At 35.3% G+C, this 26,313-nt stretch overlaps 1 protein-coding gene across 5 annotated transcripts; it reads left to right on the forward strand.

Moving 5' to 3' along the window:
- Positions 1–868: 868 nt before the first annotated feature.
- LOC136853404 (proton-coupled amino acid transporter-like protein pathetic) lies at positions 869–25,877 on the forward strand. Of its 5 annotated transcripts, none has more exons than XM_067128900.1 (13): positions 5,326–5,370; positions 6,670–6,854; positions 6,986–7,386; positions 11,579–11,632; positions 12,709–12,809; positions 12,960–13,110; positions 14,171–14,377; positions 16,358–16,462; positions 16,671–16,850; positions 18,990–19,168; positions 19,759–19,931; positions 24,274–24,425; positions 25,096–25,877. In XM_067128900.1, exons 3-13 carry the CDS (start codon positions 7,348–7,350, stop codon positions 25,210–25,212), a joined length of 1,458 nt encoding a protein of 485 aa, XP_066985001.1. In that variant the 5' UTR covers positions 5,326–5,370; positions 6,670–6,854; positions 6,986–7,347; the 3' UTR covers positions 25,213–25,877. The 5 variants fall into 5 exon arrangements, with proteins under 5 accessions (XP_066985002.1, XP_066984997.1, XP_066984998.1 ...); XM_067128898.1 differs by lacking the exon at positions 5,326–5,370 and adding an exon at positions 6,062–6,121; XM_067128901.1 differs by lacking the exons at positions 5,326–5,370; positions 6,670–6,854 and adding an exon at positions 869–939.
- The last annotated feature ends 436 nt before the right edge of the window (positions 25,878–26,313 follow it).

Below are 26,313 nucleotides of genomic sequence, written 5' to 3' on the forward strand. Positions count from 1 at the left end.
TATTTAGGAATGCATCTCTCTTATTTCTAGTCTCTCTCTCAGATGCCTAACTTGTTTACACCATCTTACAAGCGGAGCTTCATAAACAATCATATTGTTTGAGCCTAAACTTAACGAGGTGGCAGAGTGGATAAGGCGTCGTTTTGTTAGAAAACCCACATACTGATAGTATATATAAGTATCAAGGTACCAGGTGCAACCAAGAAAATGTCACGAATTCATCCCAGAAATTTCTTGACAAAAACAATTCGTGATTCAAAGAAAATCAAAGGCTACATGGGTAACGAAGTGTCGAGGTGTGTCTAAAACCCCAAAGGGAGGGAGATGATTTGATTTCACATTCCTTCAGTAGTCATACTCATTATCATTTTACTTTTGTAGTCGTTACGACACCACTTCACATTAATCAGTAAATCATAAGATCGAGATATGACGTCTCTCCCTTCATCTTTATGGGAGAATGAGCTAAAATCTCAGAATTCTCCACCTTCTGTATTCTTGAAAATTTCCTGTCCGTTTAATAACAACTACAAGGTAACAGCAAACACAATGTGGTTATGATATGGATGATGATAAAATCGAAATAATATTGTATCAAAATGAATATGTAGATTGACAGAGAGCATTTATCTAAAGGTTATCTTCGTTATTTCAATGACTTGTTCTGATAACTATAAATTATTTAACTAGATATTTGCTCCCGTGGAGAATCATTTAAATCATTACATAGTTTTCAGGTTTTCTCTGCTTTTATCTTATCGACAACAATTTTTTTTTAATTAATAGTCCTTAAAATGAAACCTCAAATTGTTTACCTTTCCACAATCAATATCAGTTTTGATTACATTATTTTCTGAGTTATCTCACTGGTTGTATTCAGTAACGGTCCACGCACTCATTTATATTACAGAAATCGGTGCTACCCACTTTAGAAAATTGGTGCTTTTATTATGAGCTATTAATATTACTGTCGTTACCAGTGTAGTGTACAAACGAGCGGGACGCATGAAAAAGAGATAGCGAAAAAAGGAGGAACAGAAACTTTCAATTGGTCCGTATTTTCGAAGCTTGTGGTATATCTGAATTTTAATATGCTTCATACAGAGAACCAGATTTAGATTGGAATTATCCCTGTAGGATGAAATGATGGGAGTGTTCAGTTTACGTGTATTGAAGATGTCTAGTCTTCGCACACGGTGGATTACTGGAAACCTTGAACTACTGTTTAAAGAACAAAATATGTGTTAATGTAAAAAGGAAACCTGATCTATTGATGGTCATTCATTTTTTCTGTTGGAAAAGTTTTTTTTTTTTTTCAGAGGAGTCTCTAATCCTTTTTACGAAAATCACTCAAGTAACTGACTTTGACACTATAACTTCTGTATGGAAACAGTGTGGGAATTAAAATGGGTGCTTTTAAATTGTGGATAGTATTGCATTTCGGAATAAGAAACAAATCATACTTTCATGGCAGTGTAGCCAGATGTTTCCGCACATAAACCTGTCAGTGATAGTGACACATTCTGTAACAAGTGGTAACTTAACATCCAAGAGATGCAGCTCAATACTTACCTAAAACTTAAAAACTTAATTTACTGTAACAAAAATTCAGCTCCACATAGCTATGATCATGGTGGTTTTAAGTTTTTAACGGTATCTGCTACGGAGCAGAGCTTCTAATATCCATATACCTTGTGGAGAAGCTGGTAATGAGACGTGAATGGATTTTTCAACGAGCTTTTCTCAGACAAAATAGTATGTGTGAGCTACGTTAGTCCAATGCTGTCTCATAGGCATTAAATAAGTTTATCGTTAATCGCAAATTCAACATCATTCTTGAAAAGTAACTTTGACGCTAAAATAAGAGCCGAGTGTCTAAAGGGTCGATGACATAGTGCTAAATATATCTTTATAAAATGTTATTTACGGAAAGTTAGAACTTGAACATCGCTAGGAACGACAAGTTTACTCGTTTATACAAATAATTCACTGCCGTGTATGTGTGACGTTGTCCGTGCGTGTGTGAGAGGCGGGTAGGGCCTCTCTACGCACCTCATGTTTTTACATTTTACTTTAGTTTCCTTCTCGCTTAATTTCTTCCATCTTCATTTCCAACCTTGCTAACTGTTATTTCTCTGAGCAACTGAAAGGTTTTCTTCACTGCCTTAAACGCTCAATGAATAAAAGTACTCCAGCGCTTGGCCTTTTCATGAGTATTAAAAATTTCACTACGAACGCTTCCATAAGATTTATCGTGCAACTGAATTTACATACATAAATACAAACAATTGTGTATGGTCATAAACATTCTAAATATATATATATATATATATATATATATATATATATATATATATATATATATATATATATATATATATATATATACATATATATATATATATATATATATATATATATATATATATATATATATATATATATATATATATATATATATATATATATATATATATAGAGAGAGAGAGAGAGAGAGAGAGAGAGAGAGAGAGAGAGAGAGAGAGAGAGAGAGAGAGAGAGAGAGAGAGTCTGCTCACATTCAACTAAAGCCTGAATTTTAATGTCTTTAATGACCCCTTAACTTTCAAAAGATATCTTGGGTCCACTTGTTAATGTAGGACTATAAACACACACACACACACACACACACACACACACACACATATACATATATATATATATATATATATATATATATATATATATATATATATATATATATATATATATATATACATACTCTAGTGGTCACCCATTAGATATATGAACGTATATAGCTGTAATAACCTTTGAAAATTCTCGATTACCTCATATTTTTCGATTGACTGTCCTATAAGGTTTGAATCCAAATGAGGTAGGAAGGAAGAAACCCTTTCTCATACAACGGCAGAAGGTTTAGGTTAGCCTTCCCTTATGTTAGTCTGGGTTTCTTAATTTTATTAACCATCTGCATTAGAGCGAAAAAATGTGAGAAAGCCGGGAAGTTAAGAAGTCACTGTGGCTATTACAAATACATACACACAATATATATATATATATATATATATATATATATATATATATAAATTATATGTATATCATATATATATATACACTATATATATATATATATATATATATATATATATATATATATATATATATATATATATATATATATATATATATACTGTATACATGTTATACATGTATATATTTTATATATATATATATATATATATATATATATATATATATATATATATATATATATATATATATATATAAGTCAAATTCCAGGAAAAATTGTTGAATGATGTATTTACACAGGAATAAAAACCCAAATATAAACAATTATCTGTGATATGATCATAGACTTGTTACCTCAGTCATCCTCTTGCTTCCGTGGTGTTAACATCTGCTTCAGAAAAGTAACTTCTTGAACCCATGGAAAATAAAAATTTTGAGATGAGAGCTAACATCAAGTTCGTGACCAAGCTTGATTGGAAACCAGGAAAAATTATTGAAGCTTTGCAACAAGTTTATGGAGATTCTTCTCCATCTAAATCAGTTGTTTATGATTGGATAAAGCGATTTAAGGATGGTCGGGACGACCTCAAAGACAACCCAAGAGAGGGAAGACCATCGACTGCAAAAAATAAAAGAATTGTGGCTTTGGTGCAGAATCTAGTGGATGAAGATCGTCGGATTACTATCGATATGATAGCTAATGAAACTGGGGTCTCCCATGGTTCCGCATTTTCAATTTTAAATGATAATCTTGGTTTGAGTAAACTTTCAGCACGTTGGGTCCCAAAAGCGTTGCGCGAAGACCAACTGCATCAAAGAGCTGAACTTTCTCTTGCAGTTTTAACGAAGATTGAATCAAATGAATCAGAGTTTTTGACCGGATTGTTACTGGAGATGAAACTTGGATCCATCAATATGACCCAGAAAGTAAAATTCAATCAAAGCAATGGTTACCAAGAGGTTCAGCTGCACCAGTGAAGTTCAAAGTGGCGAGATCTGCCCAGAAGGTTATGGCAACAGTGTTTTGGGACTCCAAAGGAGTGATTTTGATTGATTTCCTTGAAGGACAAAAACAATCACCGGGAACTACTACAAAGGTGTTTTGCAAAAACTGAAGGCTGCATTGCTAAAAACGTCGAGGAAAGTTGCACCGCAGAATTTTGTTCCATCATGATAACGCTCCAGCACATTCATCAAGGGTTGCAAGAGAAGTCCTACGGAAATTTAGGTGGGAAACTCTTCCACATCCTCCTTATAGTCCTGATCTTGCTCCTTCAGATTTTTTCCTGTTCCCAAAACTCAAGGAACACTTAAGAGGAGTCCGGTTTGAATCTTTGGATGCTGCTAAACATGCAGTTTCAACATGGTTTAATAGAAAGGCCCTAAATTTCTACAAAGAAGGGTTGCAGAGGTGGAAACAGCGCCTTGAAAAGTGTATAGAGTTAGATGGTAGATATGTAGAAAAATGATGTTTGAATTTCCTTAAATAAAGAGTATATTGAATTTTTCCTGGAACTTTTGACTTTTCGTATATATATATATATATATATATATATATATATATATATATATATATATATATATATATATATATATATATATATATATATATATATATATATATATATATATATATATATAATCATGAAGCTACAAATGTCGTTTAATATCAAATTCACGCTACCTATATCTCCGATGGATATCACCGAAGGGAATTTATATAAGTGATAAATGAACAGGTACCACTGGGACGCGAACCCTACATGGACCCATTCAACGACTATTTCCCATGGCGCGGTGGGATCCACTGGAGTATATATATCCCAGTGGTACCCTATTCATTTATCACTTATATAAATTCTTGATAATTCTCGATTGCTCTCGAGGTAGCGTATTTGATATTAAACGACATTTGTAGCTTCATGATTGTATATAAATCATGTGATAAAAATTTCATATATATATATATATATATATATATATATATATATATATATATATAATTGCAATCTTCATAGGCGCGCTAAGAAATAATTATGCGCAATCATTCACGTGGATTGACTGCACACACACACATATAAATATATATGAGTAACATTTGTGAAAATATCTAGGAACATGGATTAATATTATCAGCTCTTGAGCTCGAAAAGGCTGCTATTAAGAGAGTAGGGCATCTCTTACGGGGACCTTGTAGATAAATTTGAAGTGCACATCATCAAATCACGGGAGGTTGTTTATCAATAGTAAGTATCATCAGAAGTTTATGACGAGTGCGCTTGCTCTAAACCGTTTAGTTACCGAAGTACCTTCTAGAGTGAGAGAAGCTGATAAAATATGGTCCGTAAAAACTATGTTTGTGGGTAGAAAGTTATCGTGACATCATGGAGAAGTGTCAGTGATCGACTTTATGAATAGTGAAGAGTAATTTTCATAGCAAAACAAGTCATCAACAGTTTTCACGTTATATAGGCTTGTCTTTCAAATACTATTCGTTTGCACACTGCAATTTGAGTCATCGTTATGAAAGAACCTTTTTTTTTTTATTACTGGCTGACAGGCACGAAGTTTCATTTGAGTACACCCCAATTCACTTTATTTAGGGGAGACATTGCTACAAAATACTTACATATAGAAAGGTAAGGGTGAAAGGGTACATCTTGTACAATCAATAGGCATTCATTGGAAGAATCTATTATTTAACGATACGCAAATATACCCACTTAAGGTGATATTAAGTCGGCTGATTTTTAAGAATAAGAGTAAAAACTTTGTGACCATTTTTATGGTACAGAAATTTGCTACTGAAAGTTGTAACTGATAAACTGCAAGGGATATAGAGATTAAATAATTAAAGACAAGTATTATTCCGTCAAAATACTACTAAAAAAAACCTCCTGATTAGATTTCTAGTCATCGACTTTTTTTTCTGATAGCTGTTGCTATCTTATCTTTAGCCGGCTGAACAGATGGGACATCAAGTGCTTATTGGCATATGTATACATTTCCCCAATACTAGACCTTTTCCTATAACAGGGGGTGGCTCCAAAGAGAAAACACCACAACTGCCACAACCACATTAGCTTTTACTGTAACTCATGACTCGTGGTCGAGCCTCTTGCTCAGAAATCTTCCACGACATTAGCTGCATTATACACATATACTGTACAAATGGCTCATCAGTACTACACTGTAACCCCTAAACGTGCTGCACCATTCACCTCCATCTTCCATTCACTCTCTCGCTTCCTGGATGTTATGGCTCTTTCTTTTCAATACCTCTTCCATCCCAACGTTTCTCTCCTCTGTTCTTTGAACCGTTCTGAATCTTACACTTCCTTCAACTATTCTTCTCATATGACCGCGCCACCTCAAAACACTCAGTCCTATCCCTTCACATGCGTTAAACATTTTATCACATCTAATTGTCATATTCCTCACCCCTTTGTCCTTCGTATGTCCCATCTGATATATATATGTATGTATATGTATGTATATATATATATATATATATATATATATATATATATATATATATATATTATAAACTTATAGCCATTTCGCATAATAAGATACCGGGTACAAAGAAAAAAACAGACAACAGTGACTTCTGCATTAACAATCTAATTACTAAATCAGGGACGAACCTCAAATACCGAGAACTTCCAGGACGTTTTGAAAAATCATCGAAAATGTCAGAGTAGTGTTTGACAGCAATGCCTGTTGTATTTTAAACCTGTCTCCGTAACGATGACTGACGTACACTCGCATTTCTATACGGAGGGTTCCATGGCAAGATCAAAATATGCTGATTACTTAAAAGTGTAAATATGAGATTGATTTTACTACTTGGCCATAAATCGCATGAACCGGATCATACATTTGGAATAACATCTACAGCGGTTGAGTCTCGTGACATCCTACACATAATGCTCTCGTGTGGTACTACTTTCAGGTCTCGACCTCGTGAAAATAGCACTTGTTAAAATGGAAAGCAAGAGGAAAAATAGAAAATATTGTCTGTGACGAATTCCGACTGTGACAAAGTGAATGAACAACAAGTAACCACCGACAATATTTGAAAAATTGCTTAATTCTGGACAGAGAAGCCCTATGACTTGTAAGGTGTGATGCAGCAGCAAAATAAAAATCGAAAATAGGAATGCTGAGAAAATTTATTTCCGGTGACATTTGGTTAAGCCTAAGGTCAACTCGTTTATTTGAACCTATCGGATTCAGTGTGACATTAAGAAAATAGTCAGTCGGATTGGCATACTATTTCTACTCTCCTTTGTTGAATTCAAAGAAGGACCGGAAATGTCGCTTGAAAGCAGCAACAGCAAAAGCAGTTCAGAGGTAAGCAATAAGGCACAAGGCAACGTTTCATTATGCTTTTAGAGCCACTAATTGTTGTGTAATTCGAGTATGAATACACGTGGTCCCATTATCCTAATTTTACACATGGCGTCATCTCCGGGGGGGACGGGGGGCATATCCCCCCACTTTTTATCCAGGGGGGACAACATATCAATTGTCCCCCCCTACTTCTTTCCCCCAAGTTTTATATAACAGATGCTGGAGGTGAGGCTATCAATAATATAAAATATATGCTCAACACAAACAAGTATAAAATATTAAAATAATAAAGAAATGGATTATGTAATTTTCCATCAGGTTCGTGGTCAGATTAACTGTTCATTTAAATTTTGACTGACTTGCCCCATTGTTTACTTACGAAGTCGGCAAGCGCCAATGCCTCTGAGTTTATTATTATTTTTCCTGCATCTAAGCCTTTGATTTTCCTATTAGACACTATTTTTCAAAAATATATTATGTTTTCAAGCTAAAACTAGCAAAATGGCAGACCTGAAAATGGAATGGCTCAGTTTGAAAGCTACACTTTCCTTCACCACTACTTCTCTCCTCATCCAACTATGTTATCGTTTGCAAAATTTTCATTTCATACATTCAACAATCAATTCATTCAGTATTGTCGCCTTCTATACTCTCTCTTGCTTTTCCACTAGTACTGTCACGAGTAGTACGTTCTCATTCTTGTCATTCACTTATTTACTACCCCTTTTGCTACCATCCCTAACCTTAGATATTAAAACCCACATTGGGGTAAAAGGCTTTTATTGTTACAGGACACTATTATTTTAGACTCTCAATGGAGTCCTATAAATCCTATAATATACTGCACCATAAAATAATAAGTTTAATTTTATCCTTATTACTTATACTGTAAAAGTTCGTAATATTAAATACTGACCAGACCATAGGCTCTACAGAGTTAAGTGGAACTGTATATTGAGGCTGTCACAGAAGACTTGTACAGTATTTTAGCAAATCTGTAAATTGTGGGCTTATAAACTTGTTGACTGACTAATATTGATAAATCAGTCACCCTTTTCCCTTAATACCATCCATAGATTCATATTTATATGGCATTAAAATACTCCGAATCAGGTTCATTTCTTCGCTCGCCAATATTAACCTTATAATTTTCAGAATGTCCCCCCCTTCTACTTTTAGAGACCAGATGACGTCCCTGATTTTACATAGCTGCTTTACGACGATACTTGTAAAACAAAATGGATAACAGTGTAAGGTTTATTTTACAACGGCTTTAATATTTATCCTACAGCTATAAGGTGCCATATAACGAACAGTTGTCATTCGTTTGGCACTCAGTACTTCAACTGTGGCCATGGTTTGAAACAACATCGAGTTTCCAGTGCTCTCTTTGATTTTTATGTTGTTGGTTAGACCTAATAAGTTTCTCATCTACTTTTAAAATAATCTTTTTATTTGCAAAAAACAAATTTCATCATTACAAATAATTCTATGTTCGGTTCTTACCTAGGAATAGTAAAGATGAAAAATACACACTCACACCCTTACACACACACACGTATATATATATATATACACACACACACACACACACACACACACACACACACACATATATATATATATATATATATATATATATATATATATATATATATATATATATATATATAATATAATTTATGTATATATGTGTGGGTGTATGTGTATGTGAACGCATATGTTTGTGTGTGTACAAAGAGAGAGAGAGAGAGAGAGAGAGAGAGAGAGAGAGAGATACTGGCATTTATTGTGAAGTAAATCACTCCTTATCTATGATGATAATTCCACATCACTGAAATTCTTATGATTCCATCTTTTTTATCTCTCTTGGTTGTCCAGAGAAATTATCTTTTTGATAAACTCTGTAATTTGACCTTGGACAAAATCATAAACAGGACGTCCTTGACGATATCAGGTCAAGGAAAATTTTTTCTTTATATAAAAAGAGAACGAAATAAGAGAAAACAACTCAAATATACAACCAACCAACGAATTCTTAATAAATATCTACCTCTGGAGTTATATATTTAGAAATTCCTGCAACTTTTATCCTTAAACAGCTGCTGGATGAAGGATTAACCCAAATCCAGAAAACCTCCAGAGCATCAGCTGCCAGGGGCGTCATTTCAGATTTTTGTTGGGGGGCGGCAAAGATGGTTTGGCGAGCGAAGCGAGCCTAACCAGCTGGGTTTTTTTTTCTTTGAAGCTATTTTATGTGCTTTTTGAAGCCACATAAGCAAGGTATTTCAGCAAAATAAGCAGACAAACAAACATTGTGTGTGACAGATAGGTAGATAGATAGATAGATAGATAGATAGACAGACAGATAGATAGATATAACTTAATGTGGTGACACATTTGAATTTCGGTACGAATAATGGAAAACCCGCTGCTGTTACTTCTTGGGGCTTGGGGGTGTGAGGGGGGCAAGTTGGGGCTTGGGGGGATAACTTGAGTCTTGGGGGCAGTCCCCCCCAACCCTTAGCTCCCCCAAATGACGCCCCTGTCAGCTGCTCATCCACTCATACAGTTGACTCATCAGCAGTACATCAATACGCACTGTGCCGTTCGCCTCTAGTCTTGCTTCTCCTGATATCAAGGACCTTCCACTCCAACACTTGTCAATCCTCTTGTAAGAACTTTCAAACCTATCTCTATCGTTCCTTTCAAGGCTTCCAAAACAATGATACACAATTTCATCAAACCTGTCTGCCTTCATTCTCTCCACGTAGCCAGACCTACTCAAAACACTGCTTTTGATCTTTTCACATTTTTTTTTTCTACCAAACTGTCATATTTCAACATTTCTTCTCTGCAAGCCTCCATTTTTTATTTTTCCGTCGCCTTAAACAACCTCACTTCTTTTCCAAGATGACCAGAGAGCTCAGCAACTCAACTGATTCCAACCTCTGCTTTCGTTAGCGCTTTTCTGACAGGCACCCGGTAGTTATCTAATTCGTGGGCTAACGCCAAGAATCCCGCTTTCCGTAACTTTGCATCACTTCTTGGCCCCTTCCAAATAGAAAAAAAGTAACAAGGCAAAAGTTTTAGTTACCACTGCAACTATGGTGTCATTCGGAATATGGTCGCCTCCAGACTTGACTATCCTCATGTTTCGCAATGTTTTTTGCGTCCTTACCCATGAATTCAGGTATGAGTTGATCATTGGTTATAAATAAAGAAAAATCTTTTTCTGGCATTTTGGAAATCAAAACCTGTTAATATATCGCACAATTTTGCCTTTTTTAGGCCTCAGATATTACAATTTATAATATGTATTCACAAGTTCTACCTTCCTTCAGATAGAAACATTTTCAGATCAACACCACATAAGAAGATAAAATGTTTAAAGACCAATTAATGTACAAAAGAAATGAATATTAAAAAGATCAAAACTAAAATGTTTTAATTTTTCCATAACTATTTCTGGTGATAGAAATTCATTTCTCGTAATAATGTGGTTCGGATTCCACAATAAGCTGTAGGTCCCGTTGCTAGGTAACTAATTGGTCCTTAGCCACGTAAAATAAATCTAATCCTTCGGGCCAGCCCTAGGAGAGCTGTTAATCAGCTCAGTGGTCTGGTTAAACTAAGGCATACTTAACTTTTACGTATTACATACATTCCTACATATATGCACTGCAACTAATGAATGAATGTTAAGGAGTGTTTTAAAATGGTATCGACCGGAATCAAACCAGGGGATACAGCGGGGCCGGCACATTCAACACAGAACAGGGTATTAATCGGAAATCATCCTTAAAGCGCATTTTTACTCAAGTGAAAGCCTTTCTTCCGACCACCTTTTATGCAGCGTCAAAACAATTCCACGCTTAATAGTTCTGAAAGCTAACACACACACAAACACACACACACACACACACACACACACACATATATATATATATATATATATATATATATATATATATATATATATATATATATATATATATATATATATATATATGAATGTCTTTTCCTGTAATACCACAGTGTAATATGAATATAAAAAGGCCCATAAAACACTTTTTAAAAGAGCTAATTTCTTTTTTTATGGTGTTCGTGGCTCGATGCTTCTCGAATGACAGGGAGAAAATGTTTTTGTTTCTATTGGATATTTTCTTAATTTTTAAATTCATATTTACAGGGTGCACATGATGCCCTGGCCCTACCCAGGATTACCCCAGCCGTTGATATTTCGGTAAGTGCTTTGGCGGGTTAAGAATTGTTTTCCTTGTAGTATACTGGTCGCTGCTTATCTGTAATATATTTCAGAAAGAGAGATACTTATTCATATATAGCTGGCTGTGTATTCATTTAAACTCTTCGTTATTCTTTAACTTCTACTACTAGACCCAAACTTGTATTACTAGTGATCTGTGAATTCTTACATTTGGATATTATTGACCGAATGTATTGACTAAATTATTTCTAATTATGATTACCAACGGTTCTTTACGATACAGATTTACGGTTAAAAACGCCACATTAATTGCTATAATTCCCGTTGTCTTTCAAAGTGATGGTTTATTTAAGATCAAGTATGAGAAAAAGTAGTCTAGAGTAGGTTTTTGCTAAAGACTACTCTCGTGATTGAAAAAAATAAATTTTGCTTCGTTTTCTTCTTTTTTCTGAGAAAATTTCAGGTTTCACTCCGATTTCTCGCTTGTTTCATGACTCGTTCGACTTAAATACTACAAGCGTAAGGCGATATTTCGTAAATTACTCCTTCGATGATACAAATTTAGTTCTATTCTCCTTAATACTATTTGCCCTGGAAACTCCTATATCTGACATTTAAAATCTTATAATTAAAGTAAATTAGTCTTGTTTATGATTCAACTTTTATTTTCAGTATGAGTTGTCGTCATGTCTGATTCTAAAGCTTTGTATTTTAAATATTAAACAACGCGCTCAAAGTTCAACCACACAAAGTAAAATTAGGAACTTATCAAAATGACAGAGTAATATATATAAAATCTATGATGGCGTAGAGAGGAGAAGAACGGAGAATAAAAAACTCAGCCTTAATTATTTTGATGTTTTAGGAAAGTTTCTCGTATCATTAAATGTCCAAAACTAAAAACAGTGGCTAACATTTATATTTTTTTTTAGGCGTGTGTTATGTTTATCTTCCGGTAACGGGATTTCTTACAAAAAGAAAATAACCCTTCAGAGTCCAAATTTAGGTCTCTCTGTATAACCATCATCATTAGACTTTTAAACCTCATAGCTTCCATGAGAGAATAAAACAAAGTTGTATTTTTTCCTTCAAAGGAACAAGACGGATGTCATCTCCCGCCTACAAGGGGCGATGACACGACCCATCAAGGTCAAGGGCCAGAAATCGTCAAGAGAGAACTCACGGTTTCTACGACGTAAGTCTGAAAAGCTCGAGTTCGTAGCTCAAGAGCTATGATCATGATGAAAGAAGGAAATGTAAATAAAGTTTCCATGAATTCAAAAATATCCATCTCACATTCAGCTTTCTCTAACAAATTCCCATATCTCTCTCTCTTTCTCAACAGCAATAACGAGACCTTGGTTCACATCTTAAAGGGTATGATTGGTTCGGGCATTCTTGCGATGCCCCAAGCGTTCATGAACTCTGGTCTCTGGACGGGTGTCATACTTACTCCTCTTCTGGGTATCGTCTGCATCCACAGCATGTTTCTCTTGGTGAGTACAACATCAAGATTTTTCTACTACGCACTCTCATATAGTGCCTTTAACCAAGGTCTAGATCTTGCCTCTAACCCCGTTGCAAGTCATGCATCATTTGTCTCCAAGAATGCCGAAGAGAATCTTAAAAGGCTGCAGGAAATTTCAACAGCTGAGTTTAGTTTAGCCATGTAGATATTTCATTGCATAATGAATATGTGGGAGTATTGGCTACAGTGCATTAAAAACGACTGTATCTTCTAGCAAAACGTCAGTAGGGAGAAGCCGAGCAGCGAAAGAGGGAGAACGTCAAGCCATACCTAGATGATTGTCTTTTAGTCTTATTCACGTTAAAAATATACCTAAGCACTGAGTTTTCGTCGCATTTCAACTTATAAGTTCTTATGCTAGCCATTTCATGTTTAATCTGTATTGTGAAAACATTGGCAACGAGTACTTAAAGAATAATTAAGACATGACAGTGCTTAACCATTTTAACAGGGGAAGTCACGGAGGTACAGGGAAGGAAAAGCTATGCACACGACGCTTTCGGGTTTCAGATGCTTTTACATCTGCACTAATACCCAGGCATTAGCGATATATAAGAGCATCCTTCCTAATAAGCGATATATAAGAGCTTCCTTCCTAATTAGCGATTTATAAGAGCATCCTTCCTAATCACTTGTAAATCCCCCCAAACCCCGGCCCCCCAAAAATATCAGAAAACAAAATATCATTATGGTTCGGTGAAACCATCAACTACATCGAGACAAATTATATTGGATTGGTAATAAAAGTTTTGTTTTCTAATAAAAATTTGGTTTTCATGTATAGTATCATTTCTACTATATACTTTAGTTACAGAATCCCATAAGCCACGGATTACATTTTCTGGAAAGTATGCAAAGATTCATCACGTGCCTTTTCAGTATTGTCAAAAGACGTAATACGGATAGTGGAAAATTAAAATAAGGATGAGTAAATGAATAAGGCAATACTAAACAAAGGAATTCCAGAAATGCCATCATAATTCACACAGCCTTTTCCTTGGGATAACCGAACACCTTTTGGTACGCAGGTAAGAACGTCCAAGGAGCTCTGCAAGAGAGCCCGAGTCCCTGCCCTGAGCTACGAAGAATCGGCCGTGGCGGCTTTTGAGTACGGCCCCAAGAGCCTCCGGAAGTACGCAAAGGCTGTTGGTTATCTCATAACATCGTTCCTTCTCATCACTCAGACCGGGTTCTGCTGCGTCTACTTTGTATTTATCCCTCAGAACCTGAAGCAGGTAGGCCGAGTTCTTTTCATTAAGGGCGTTTTTGTGTGAAACTTGATTGCCACGCTCATCTTATATGGATGTATCAGGATGAGTCATGCTACATTCGCGTCTGAAAAAAAGTGTTTTTAATACTCCGTCCGTATCAACCCCTGTCATAATTTTAAAGATTTTACGCATGTCACATTTATTTCTACATACCAATAGCATAATCAAAGTTATAGTACACCTAAATGTACTAGTATTTGTTATCTATTTTTCTATTTTCTTTTTTCATTTCATTCCTATGTCAATCATCATTTTCGCTGGGTAGTTTCCTCATTTGACCCACTTAAAGTTTACAAATGTAATTCATTCAAATCGTATTAATTTAGCTTTACATTCTAAATTAAAATCATTGAAACGAGATTAATTTATATTACAAATTTATATTACTGAAAATGTTCCATAATGTTTACTTATTTTGTAAAAATGCAAAAATGCGGATTCATTCGAATAATATTTAAAAACTCAATATTATTTCTGCGTTTTTATATTCATATTCATGGCTATGACATTAAACAAACGCCAAGGGGAGAACTGATGTTAAAGTAACTCAACAAAGAATACGTTTTTATTTGCTTGTTTGTAATCCCAGCAAAACTAACATAAACATATACGCAGTCACTCAAATTCCTTCAAATAACTTCGTTTCAAACGAAGAATGTCTGGTAAATGTTTCTATTTCTTCACCCTCACGTAACTTGTAGCCCTTTTCATTTTACTAAGTCTTTTAAATTTCTAAAATTTTCAGAAACTGACCACCCCTACCTTTCCTCAAGATCTTTAATTTACTTCTTAATAACTAATATTTATCAGTATATCGACATAAATTGCTACAAATATTCACAACCACCCAGACATAAAATGCTGTCAAGTAAATATGATCCAAAATTTATGTTTCTGATGGAATTTACGATTTTCTTATGATAAAACCTCTATATCCACCGCCCCGTCACTTCTCCACTTTTGTCCCATCAAGTCATAAGACTCTTCCAAAGTAACACATCATATAATACACATAAACTGCACAAACACTATCAAGATCTCAAGAGAATTGGATACAATCACACGAAGTTTTAAAGTCGTTCATTCATATTTTCAGGCACTGCTAGTATAATTAATTACTCATGAACGTAATTAGCATGCTCTGGTAATTCAGTCATAAAAATGGCACTTTTAGGCCAAAGGTGTCCAGTTTACTCAATTTCCCTGCGCACTCAAGGAACTATTTCTCGTACCCTAAAAAAACTCAAAAGTCAACTCTCCCAAAATGGTCTAAATTACTATTTAAAATCTAATAACCAGTATGTATCCAAGAAAAATCGTTTGGTATCTTGCTGAGAATCATCGAAGAACTAATGGGTGAATGAAGAAATTCCATACCTAACAATCACGGCATATCGGAGCCTTCACATTTTTGTTACCAATACGCTTGAAATTGGCCCCCTTTCCAACCAGCCCCCGTTCTGAGATAGTCTTGAATTAGGACATGAAATCATCAGTACAATTAACAATACTGTACAATACAACTTATGGGTAAAACTAAATTTGATAACAGACCTCTTGTTCTCAACCAACAACGCAAACCTAACCGCTACTTAGATCATCCGACTGATTTTTAGCTGCGAGCATAGAACTAATTAATACAACCTGAGGCTAAGTTTCGAATGACACTTTTGGTATCCGTACTTGGGAATGAGTACACAGTTTTGAATTATGTAGGTACCTGAACAGAATTATAAGTCGTATTTGCAAAATTTGGGCTTGATTGCAATATATTCAGAGGAGAAACATCCAGTATCACATATCTTATAACATTAACCAGAATGGAATAATTTTTTAGTAAATGCCCCACAATTATCAATAATTTACTTTGTCATAAGAAGATATTGAAGCACTTTATATAGTCTGATAAATATAGGCATATGTGACATAAATTATTTATGACAGGCCATTGACTGCATGACACCAGATGGGACAGGCATAAGTCAGTTAGGCTTCATGGCCATCACAATAATTCCAGTACTGTTGGTATGTTTCATCCCTAATTTGAAGGTAAGATATAACTTTTGTTTCCTTAATGTTTGCGGGTTTGTAATTTGAATAAATTGTACCTGTTCGTTTTTCCAATAAAATCAGATCAGTCCCAAGCTTTATGTTACCTTTTAAACTGAATGTATCTGTACGAGAGCATTAATAGTATTCATAAGAAATCTCTTTTTAAAATAAATTTTCAGCAAACAAAACTTTTTTCTTTCCTAAGCTTTTGGCTCCAGTCTCGCTCGTGGCCAGTGTCATCCAGTCCGTCAGTCTTGTTCTGATTCTGTACTATGCTGTCCGAGATCTCCCTGCGGTCAGTGAACAAGTTCCTGCTTTCAACAGCTGGTCGACAATACCTCTGTACTTGAGTACAGCCGTGTATGCGTTCGAGGGTATAGGTCTGGTAAGTTCTCTTGACACGGTGGGTGTTTATCATCTTCTCTTTGACCTAACACAGTAGATCCAGGAGCAGATATATAAATAAGCATATGCACACGAGAAAGAACTGGTGATGGAGGGTTACCTGTTGCCATAGCAAACGTTTGTTTACAGAATTTTCCATTAAAATGAATTTACAATCACAAATATACATTAAAATTCAAAATTTGACTAACTGTTAGTGGTAAAGCCAATCATGTTAATCACTTTTGATTCTTCTAATACCGACTCAATAAGCATTTTTGTAACATAAAGAGCAAAGATCAAAACTTATTATTCGGGAGTCGGGACTGATCATAATACTGCTTAATTTTCTGTTAGGTCACGGTGGGATTGGATGGAATGTTTTAGAACATAATCTTTCACAAGAGTTGCATTATTTATGCAACGTCCCACCTCATTTTATAGTCTAAACAATCATATCTTTAACAAAGAAGGGAACAATGTCTAAGAACATTCCCGTGTGAAACACCTGAAAAGTTAGTCTGGGGCTGAACTCAAGTAAAACGAAAACACTACTGATTACCAGATCTTGTACAGATTTTCCGCCTCATCCTCCCCTTCAGGTGGATGAGGCCCTGTTGAATGAGTCTGAAGCTTTAACTATTGTAAGCGAAACTTTTGACTCATCTTACTTTTGAGAAACATCTAATGAAAGTGTCAGCAAATGCTGGACAAAGGTAGGTATTGTACGAAAGGCCTCTTATATTTATAACAGGTGATAAAATCAATGCAACCTGTTTTAGGTACTTTGTCCTTCCATTGCTGTTCTCCGGTGTGGATAGCTGCTTCTGCAAGCGATTCATTCTTTTAGACAGAGTGGTTTGTAGTGGTGGGTTTCTGTTTCTTTATATTAGCAGTTATGACTTGGACCATCGACGGATGGTCTCTTGTTTGTCACTTTTTTATAAGTTGTATTTTAACAGAGATCTTCAATTTTCACAACTGATCCCTGATCCCCTTTTCCTGACGAGAACAACCAGATTCGCTGAACAGCAGCACCAATATGCAGTAGAAGTGCCTCTCTGTCGAATTTCTCAGTTCCAGAGGTCCTTTATTCCTCCCACCGTTGGACTGTGGAACAGCCTCCCTGAGGATGTTGTGCAATTGGAACTTCGAAAGTTCAAGCGAAGATGCAATGTATTACTACCCTAATTCAATTCTCCTTGTATTTTAGTATTTATGTACATTCTTATCTATTTATTTCTTAATTTGCCCGTTTTTCCAATAGGTGATCTTCTCTTTCTATGTTTCCCATTACCCTCCGTTACTACTTTTGAATGAACACAATATTCTTTGGAAGCTTGAATTTCAGGTCAATGGTCCCCTGTGGGCTTATCCCATATGAATAGGGTTCATCTTTTGAATAATAATAATAATAATAATAATAATAATAATAATAATAATAATAATAATAATAATAATAATAATAACAGGGCTTACTAAAAACACCAACAACTACTCTCTGATGTCAAATGAATGACATCAAGTGCATAGCCTCTCACACCTAAGTTAAGAAGTTTATATATGACAACTTTATGGTTAACCAAGTGAAAAATAGCAGTAGATTAAATAAAAAACAATGTCTAGATTCCTATCCATGATGAAAGTTACTTTGGATAAACTATTTACACCTGAATGGACATCACGCGTTCCTTATTATTATTGCCTGGAGCATGCTGCTGTAAGGAAGCAGGTATCAAGGGAGCCTCGAGTCTTTTTAATGTCCCCAGAGTGAAAATTTGGGAGAAATGAATTTGGATGACAGGTCTCAGGAAGAGAATCTTCAACCGAGCACTTTTTAATCTCGAAGGCCTTTTGCGTTGGTTAACGGCATCCCATAATTAGCGAAATATGGAGGAATAGTATACATACTAGCTCACTGCCTACAATTATTTTAGAAGACACTATCAAGAGGTTTTATCATTAGTCTTTTAAAAGTAACAAAACACTCTAACGCTTTAGAGACAATGATGGTCTGCTGTTAGTTTACATGCAGTAAAGCTCTACCAGAATAATGGATTATAAATGGAATTAGAAACTTAACATTATTTGAATGTTGCTTTCCAAATGACATTTCCGTGAGGTACTCTATGCTTTCCAGATTCTGCCACTAGAGAACAAAATGAAGACGCCCCAGTCTATCGGAGGACTCAACGGCGTACTAAATACAGGGATGTCAATAACCCTTTGTCTTTACATCACGATGGGATTTTTCGGATACCTGCAGTACGGCAACGACATTCAAGGGTCTATTACGCTGAATCTTCCTCCTAGAGAAGGGTGAGAAATGCATGCCTATCTATTCTTATCAACTTTTGCTTTATTTCAGAATACCATATTTACTTCGTGACAATAAATGGCCACTCACTAAATATGGAAAGGTTCCCCATAATATATGCATATAAAGGTCTATAATTCATAATTATATTTTGTAAAAAGAGGGACTTAGTATGAATCTCACTATACTGACGACATTTTAGGATTACTACTAATAATGCTATTACTATAGCTACTAGTGCTACTGTCTCTAGAATCATATTTCAGCTTTAATGCTTCTTCAGTTGTTTCGTCTATAGTCACGTCACATTATTCGATTTATTTTGTACTTGTTGCAAGCTTGCTCTTTTGTCTTTGCCAATGGAACCTTTTGTGTTATTTTCATGTTGGACATCGATTAGCAAACTGTTATTTACCTTACTCATTACTGTTTTTTTATTTCCCTAAAATGATATCTGAAAAAAATTACCATCGTTTAAAATTACCTACTATATTCCTGTGTCACCTACATGTTTGTCCGTCAGAACCGTTTCCTATTACTTCTCGAACCAACCAACACTGTTACATTTCAAATGAATTTTCTTATCTTCCAGCTTAGCGCAAGCAGTGAAAATACTAATGGCTCTGGCTATATTCTTCACGTATCCTTTGATGATGTATGTCACCTTTGAGATTGGTATACCTGTTGTGACCCGAATCGTTGAGGGGAAGATGAAGAAACTAATAGTCGAATATGTCTTCAGGACGGCTCTCGTTCTTCTGACGTGTAAGTTTAAGACAGAATTGAAGTATTCGTCTAACCCATTCTCTCTCTCTCTCTCTCTCTCTCTCTCTCTCTCTCTCTCTCTCTCTCTCTCTCTCCACATTAATGATGTTTCAAAGAAAAAATCGCAGGTAACAGCAATTCAACTTTCTGAATTAGTTTAGTATTATAGGGCCCCATCCTATGGCTTGAAACAACAATTTTTTAAACCCATTTCAATATGAATTGTGTACTCTTAAACTCAGAAGTCCGCAGACACTCCCTAAAGTAGGTGAAATGGTATAACTGAAAACTACCACCGCGCACCTCTAATTTGGTAACCCAGTTTAAGTGAAAAATGGGCGACGTGTTTAGTACCACCCCCTTATGGATGAACGCGAATATATAAACAAAACACAAACAAACAAATTGCGGTAAAATTCCGGTCGGCGATTGGCCGGAACCTGGCCGCGGTAGTTGTCTTCAGTTTTACAGGTGAAATTAGCGCACTGTCTACATCCTACGAGAAAGTATTTACCAGTGAATGTCGGCGGACTACTAAATTTGATTGTTCAGTACAGGTAACGACGATATCGAAATCGAGAATAGTCTAGGTTGACTTATTACTTCTACACTTTCTATTACCGAGATACGTCTCCGTTTTTTTTTTTTACTGCGTTAACTAATCTAAATTCCCAGTCCCTCTCCTATGTCATTTTTTTTTTTTTTTAACAGTTTAACCAGACCACTGAGTTAATATTAACTCTCCTAGGGCTGGCCCGAAGGATTAGACAAGCTATTTAAACCCTAATAATTTAATTAAACCTAGCGACATATGTTTATCTAAGAACTAATTAAGTTAATTAGGAATATATTATAAATTATTCTATGAATCTTATATTTTATCGCATAAATGATTAAATTTAAGGAATTTTAAAATATTAAAAGTGAAAATTTGTCATTTTCTGACAGTATATCTTTAAAGGAATATCTTCTAAATAAAATGTCTCTTTGGATTCTATATTTTGGACATACCTTTAAAATATGCTTTACTGTTATTTGTATATTACATATTTCGCACATAAGTTAGGGGGCATGGGGTTTACTCATCAGGTAACCATGTGTCAGTTTAGTGTGACCAATTCTTAGCCGTGTCAACATTACTGAAAACCTGCGGCAATTCTGATAGGATGATGGCCACGGGTCTACAGTTTCTTTTATTTCTCTTAATTTATTGTTAAGACTGCTTTCCCTCCAGTTATTTTGCCATTTCTTCTTAATCACCGCTTTACTGTATCTAGTATAATCTTCTAATGGTAATAATTCTGCTGATATTGGCAGTGTTCTAGCCTCTTTTGCATAGGTGTCAGCTTTTCATTGCCTTCTAATCCTATGTGAGATGGTATCAACATAGAGTAACAGATATCTTTTGCATTTTCATTTCATGTAATGTATGTCTAATTTCATTTATAATTTCATTTTTTGGAGTATAAGAGTTTATTGCATTTATTGAACTTAGTGAATCGCTAAAGATGGTGCTAGGTCATATATGTATATAATATCAGACTCCGGGTTTGTGATTTTTAGTAACTAATACAATATAACTGGTAAACTTTTACTTAAAACCATATTTTTTTCTATGTTTTTGTGTGCTCTGAACTTTCTGATAATAAATGAGTAGTCGTAGGTATACTGGACCCGCCCACACCATTTATATTTTGCAGATGGGGAGCCACACTGGGATAGTGGAATTTTTGGGCTATGAAAGGGCATATCAAAAGAAATACAAAGATGATTTTATCCTAATATGACCTAGGGTCGGGTCCTTATCTGGCTAGCCAGTGGGGGGCCCTAGACCACCCAACTTACCCTACCTTAGGTTGCTGGGCCCTTACCTAGCCGCGTGAGGGCTTAGGCCACCTGGAACCTCCACTTAACCTAACCTAGGGAGCAGGGCCCTTAACTTGTCTGCTTAGGCCACCCCTCCTCCTAACCTAACCTAGGTTGCCGGGTCCTTTCCTTACTGTGGGGGAAAGGGGCTTCATCTCCTTCCCTTCGTCATTCCGCTCACATAAGCTAACCTAGGGCATTGTGCATTAAAATTAAAAATAGAGTAACATCCAACCTGACCTAACCTAGCTCACCAGGTCCTCATCTGGCCCACCACTAATGTAATCTAGGTTACCAGGTCCTCACTTATCCCAATCAGAGCTTCCAGAATGCATCCTTGTCTTTCACTCTTTTGTATTTTCCCTGACCTAAAATCACTGCTATCCCACTGAGGTCTTCATAACTGCACGGTCTAAGAGGGGTCTAGTATCCCTATACTAGGCCTAACCTTTTAATTCCCACCTAAATGAACGCCAGAAACTTTCAAAACACACATAAAAGCACAGGAAAATCAAAATTTCAACGCCATTAAATGGTTATGGTTTATAGTTAACTTGTACCAAACGACTAAACATTCAATAAACCTTACCTTAATCAGAACCAGAACTTGCAGAGGTAGGGTATCATGGCGATAGTGAATACATACTTGTCATTTCACTCTTTTTGCATTTTCCACTGCTCAAAAAACCCGGTTTCCCAGTGTGGTCCCCCATAATTGTAGGATATGAAGAGCTCGATTATCTTTACAGATGTAACGACAATTACAAGTCTGCACAAAACAAACAAAGACTACGAACTGAAGCTGGTATTTCCAAGCAATGTCTGACTTCCAGAATCCCACTTAATTGTTAAAACAAAACAAAAGAATAAATCACGTTTAGCATTGTTTACGTACAAACATTTACCGGCGAATATAACAAAAGACATTCCAAACAGGTTGACCATCCTCATCCACAATTCACTGGGACAAAAGAATCCGATCGCGAGCTCCACTCACGCGACCATCGAAACATCAACAAAGAGAAAGTCTAAGTAGTTAACAACGTTCTTCGGTAACTATCTCGGTAACAGTAAATTTGCAACAGACTTCAGTATGATTATCGTATTATGCGTATAAAGGAGATTTAGAAGCATAACATAAAAATTCCAAAAGAAGTTGTGTTACTGATGTAAAGGAGTATCACGTGGTTCCAGAGTAGGTCTTGGGGAAACAGGCAAGTGTATGAAAAAAATATATAAAATAATAGCGTACATACTGTATAATACGGGGAAGTGTGGCTCTACAATTTTCATCAAGGTCTGGTGATTACAACATCCTGTACTTGTCGAGATGATTGAAACTTAAGAAGCACTCACTGTACTCCAGGAATTAAAAAAAAAATTTTCCTGCTGCAATAAACTGAGTGAAACAGCGGATGTCGGATCTTGATTAGTAACGACTAAAACTGATGAAGCCATTTCTGAGTGAAAACGAACTTAGGGGAAAAAGCAATAGTCTAACTAAATAATTAACAAAAAATACAGTTTAGACATACTGATGATAATAATGCATTTTAGGACCATTGTGGGCTGATGGAAGTTCATACTATGACAATTAGAAACATACACAATTACAAATACTATTGTATACTGTTTGTTGTTAACTTTTAATCGTTAAAAAAAATTTGTTTAGCAAATCTAGCTACAGAGCCATTTTGCTTATGTTTTTGACCCTGTCTGGATGACTGCTCGGCACAAGCAAGGGACCACAGATTTTGGCTGATAAGCCTGTTGCATTCAGGTATAAACAACAAACTCTAAACCAGATATTGCTTCTATTATCAGTTGAGTAAATTATATCATCACGTGTTTCACCCTGCCTGCCTATTTATGGCCTACATGACTGCTCTGGAACCACGTGCGCTTCCCAAGACCTCCACGAAAACATCATTGCCTCTCTCTCTCTCTCTCTCTCTCTCTCACTCTCTCTCTCTCTCTCTCTCTCACACACACATATATATATATATATATATATATATATATATATATATATATATATATATATATATATATATATATTACGAGTCAGATCACGTCATAATGAATACAACTTTACCACGATGTTAGGGAATATTCTACATGTGAATTAACCATTTAGCTGTTGTGAAACTTAAAGTCAAGCTCAAAGAAAAAGCGCACCTTTGTGAATAAAAAACATACCATCTCCTTGAATGATCCAGTTATGGGACGAAGTATGTTATTATAATGTACACATATAAAGGAATGACAATAAAAAATGGGCCCATTTGTAATTCTCACCTATGTAATGAACACTGAGGTAGAAGAAGCAGTAGTAAAAATAAAAATAACGGTAAAATACATTTGGCAAACATCTAGATTTTGTTTTACCGAAATACCTATTCCAGCGCTTCTTATTGTTTCCACTGTCATGATGTTGCAATTCAATAATATTGACTAATATCTGTTCACTTTCCAGTCGCCCTGGCCGCTGCAATCCCGAATATTGGCCTCTTCATTTCTCTCATCGGAGCTGTGAGCAGCTCGGCCCTCGCTGTCATTTTCCCGCCAATCATGGAGGCCATCACCTTTTGGCCCGAAAAGGGGAAATACAACTACAGAATTATTAAGGTAAACAAAATAAAAAGAAGATGAAGTGGAAAGTTTGAGATGAATAACTCTAAGATAATAAGGACATTTTAGGAAAACAGTGAGTTAGAGGGAATCATTTAGTTCACAGGACATAAGATTATACTGATTACTATAATGGATAGCTCAAGGTAATATAGCACCAACATTAATGTATGTCTTTTTGCAAAACTGGTCATTTGGGTGACATAAGAGTTGAAAATATGATTTGGGAATTAATTGTTAGTGAATTTTACGAAAAGGTACGTACCTCGCCAAGATCTGTAGCCGATTTATGCACGGAATAACTATTACGGTGATTCGAGGAATTTCCGTGACGTACATCCGTTCCGGGAAATGAAGAAATAGCTTATGGTTTCTAATTTATTACTATTTTATGACAACGACCAAAGGTAAAAAAAAAAAAAAATAAATCAAATTCAGTCAGCATAAGGAAGAATATTTTCTGCTTACAAACAATGCTAGTAATTTACAGTGAAAAGAGTTTTTCACTTAGTCAATAGAACTTCCTTGTCAAATACCGAAAAGACAATTATACAACATAAACTATTTACAATTCGATCTCCCCCCACCCCCTTCCAAACACTATACTTGTCCCACAACTATTCTTAGCCATCCACCAACTATTTTTCTTATTTCTTCATTTATGCAGGCTGTGCTCATGGTCGTGTTCGGCCTGCTGACCTTCGTAACAGGCACTATCACAAGCGTGCAGGAAATTGTTCGTTTCTTCTCCAGTGGGGAGGAAGGAGCTCCGTTCGAGTGCTGAGTTCGATTTGCTGGGGCGAGTATCGAGACCAATAAGTTAATATATTTAACGGAACATGAATAAACAAACGAGTATATGGTCAGAGTTAATTGACCAAGTGTACGAATTAAAATGACAATTATATATGTATACACATACAACCGTACATACACTTGATATGTGTTTGTGTGTGTGTGTGTGTGTGTGTGTGAGTGAGAGAGAGAGAGAGAGAGAGAGAGAGAGAGAGAGAGAGAGAGAGAGAGAATATTCCAACTTCACTAGATCCTATAAGGATGCTAATAAATCATAGTTCTTGTTTTACAAGACAATTACAACGCAAATCATTCAAGTAGAACAGGACACAGAATTAAGAATTCTTTTTCGTTGGTACTGAAATATACCCAGTGTTTCAAATATATTGAGTTACAAATAAAAGAGAAAATCTAATACAGCACAACATATGCTGTTTATCAAAATTTGAGACTTTAATAAGGGAAAATATGTATAACAATTTGAACAATTAGAAGCTCAATGATCTATCGTGGCCATAGATAACTGCAAGTATTAATATGCGACAGGGGTATTTTGCTAGCCAGTACTATAAAAGTCACGGTAAATTACAGTTCTGTAATTCTCTGAAGTCTGAACTAGTTATAAGCCCATATACAAGAAAATCCCATCGTTAAGTGAGCTTTTTTATTTATTCTTCCAATAGATTGTTAGATAGCAAATAATAATATTTTCAGCTAATCTGAGAGGAAAATTAATCTAACTCAAACTTGTAAGCATTCACCTTCAATTAAAAGAGTGAAACATTCTCGCTAAACATGAGAGCGCTCGAAAATCTTATGGACATCTGGCAAAGTGAAAAACCTATTACGACAAGAGAATAAAAACTATAAGAATAAGAAAAATAGAAAATGGAAATATATATAGAATAACAAAGAAAATAAAAAGTGACAGAAAGAAAAAAAAAATAAACCATATCAAGAATGAATAAAACGTGAAACAAAAAATTTTACACATTTAAAATAAAAAATATATATATAAAATATAAAAAAATAAAAATAAAAATATAGAATGTTAAAAGATAAACAGAGAAATAAAAAAATAAGAATAAAA

The sequence above is a fragment of the Macrobrachium rosenbergii genome, chromosome 27 (assembly GCF_040412425.1).
Source record: "Macrobrachium rosenbergii isolate ZJJX-2024 chromosome 27, ASM4041242v1, whole genome shotgun sequence".
In the NCBI taxonomy this organism is placed as follows: Eukaryota; Metazoa; Arthropoda; class Malacostraca; order Decapoda; family Palaemonidae; genus Macrobrachium; species Macrobrachium rosenbergii.

Bases quoted from the DNA above. Each gene is read 5' to 3' on its own strand.
- LOC136853404 (XM_067128901.1), top strand. From the start codon at position 7,348: ATGTCGCTTGAAAGCAGCAACAGCAAAAGCAGTTCAGAG. The intron at 13,111-14,170 runs GTGAGTACAACA...TTTGGTACGCAG, and splicing joins TCCACAGCATGTTTCTCTTG to GTAAGAACGTCCAAGGAGCT. The intron at 16,851-18,989 runs GTAAGTTCTCTT...TATGCTTTCCAG, and splicing joins CGTTCGAGGGTATAGGTCTG to ATTCTGCCACTAGAGAACAA.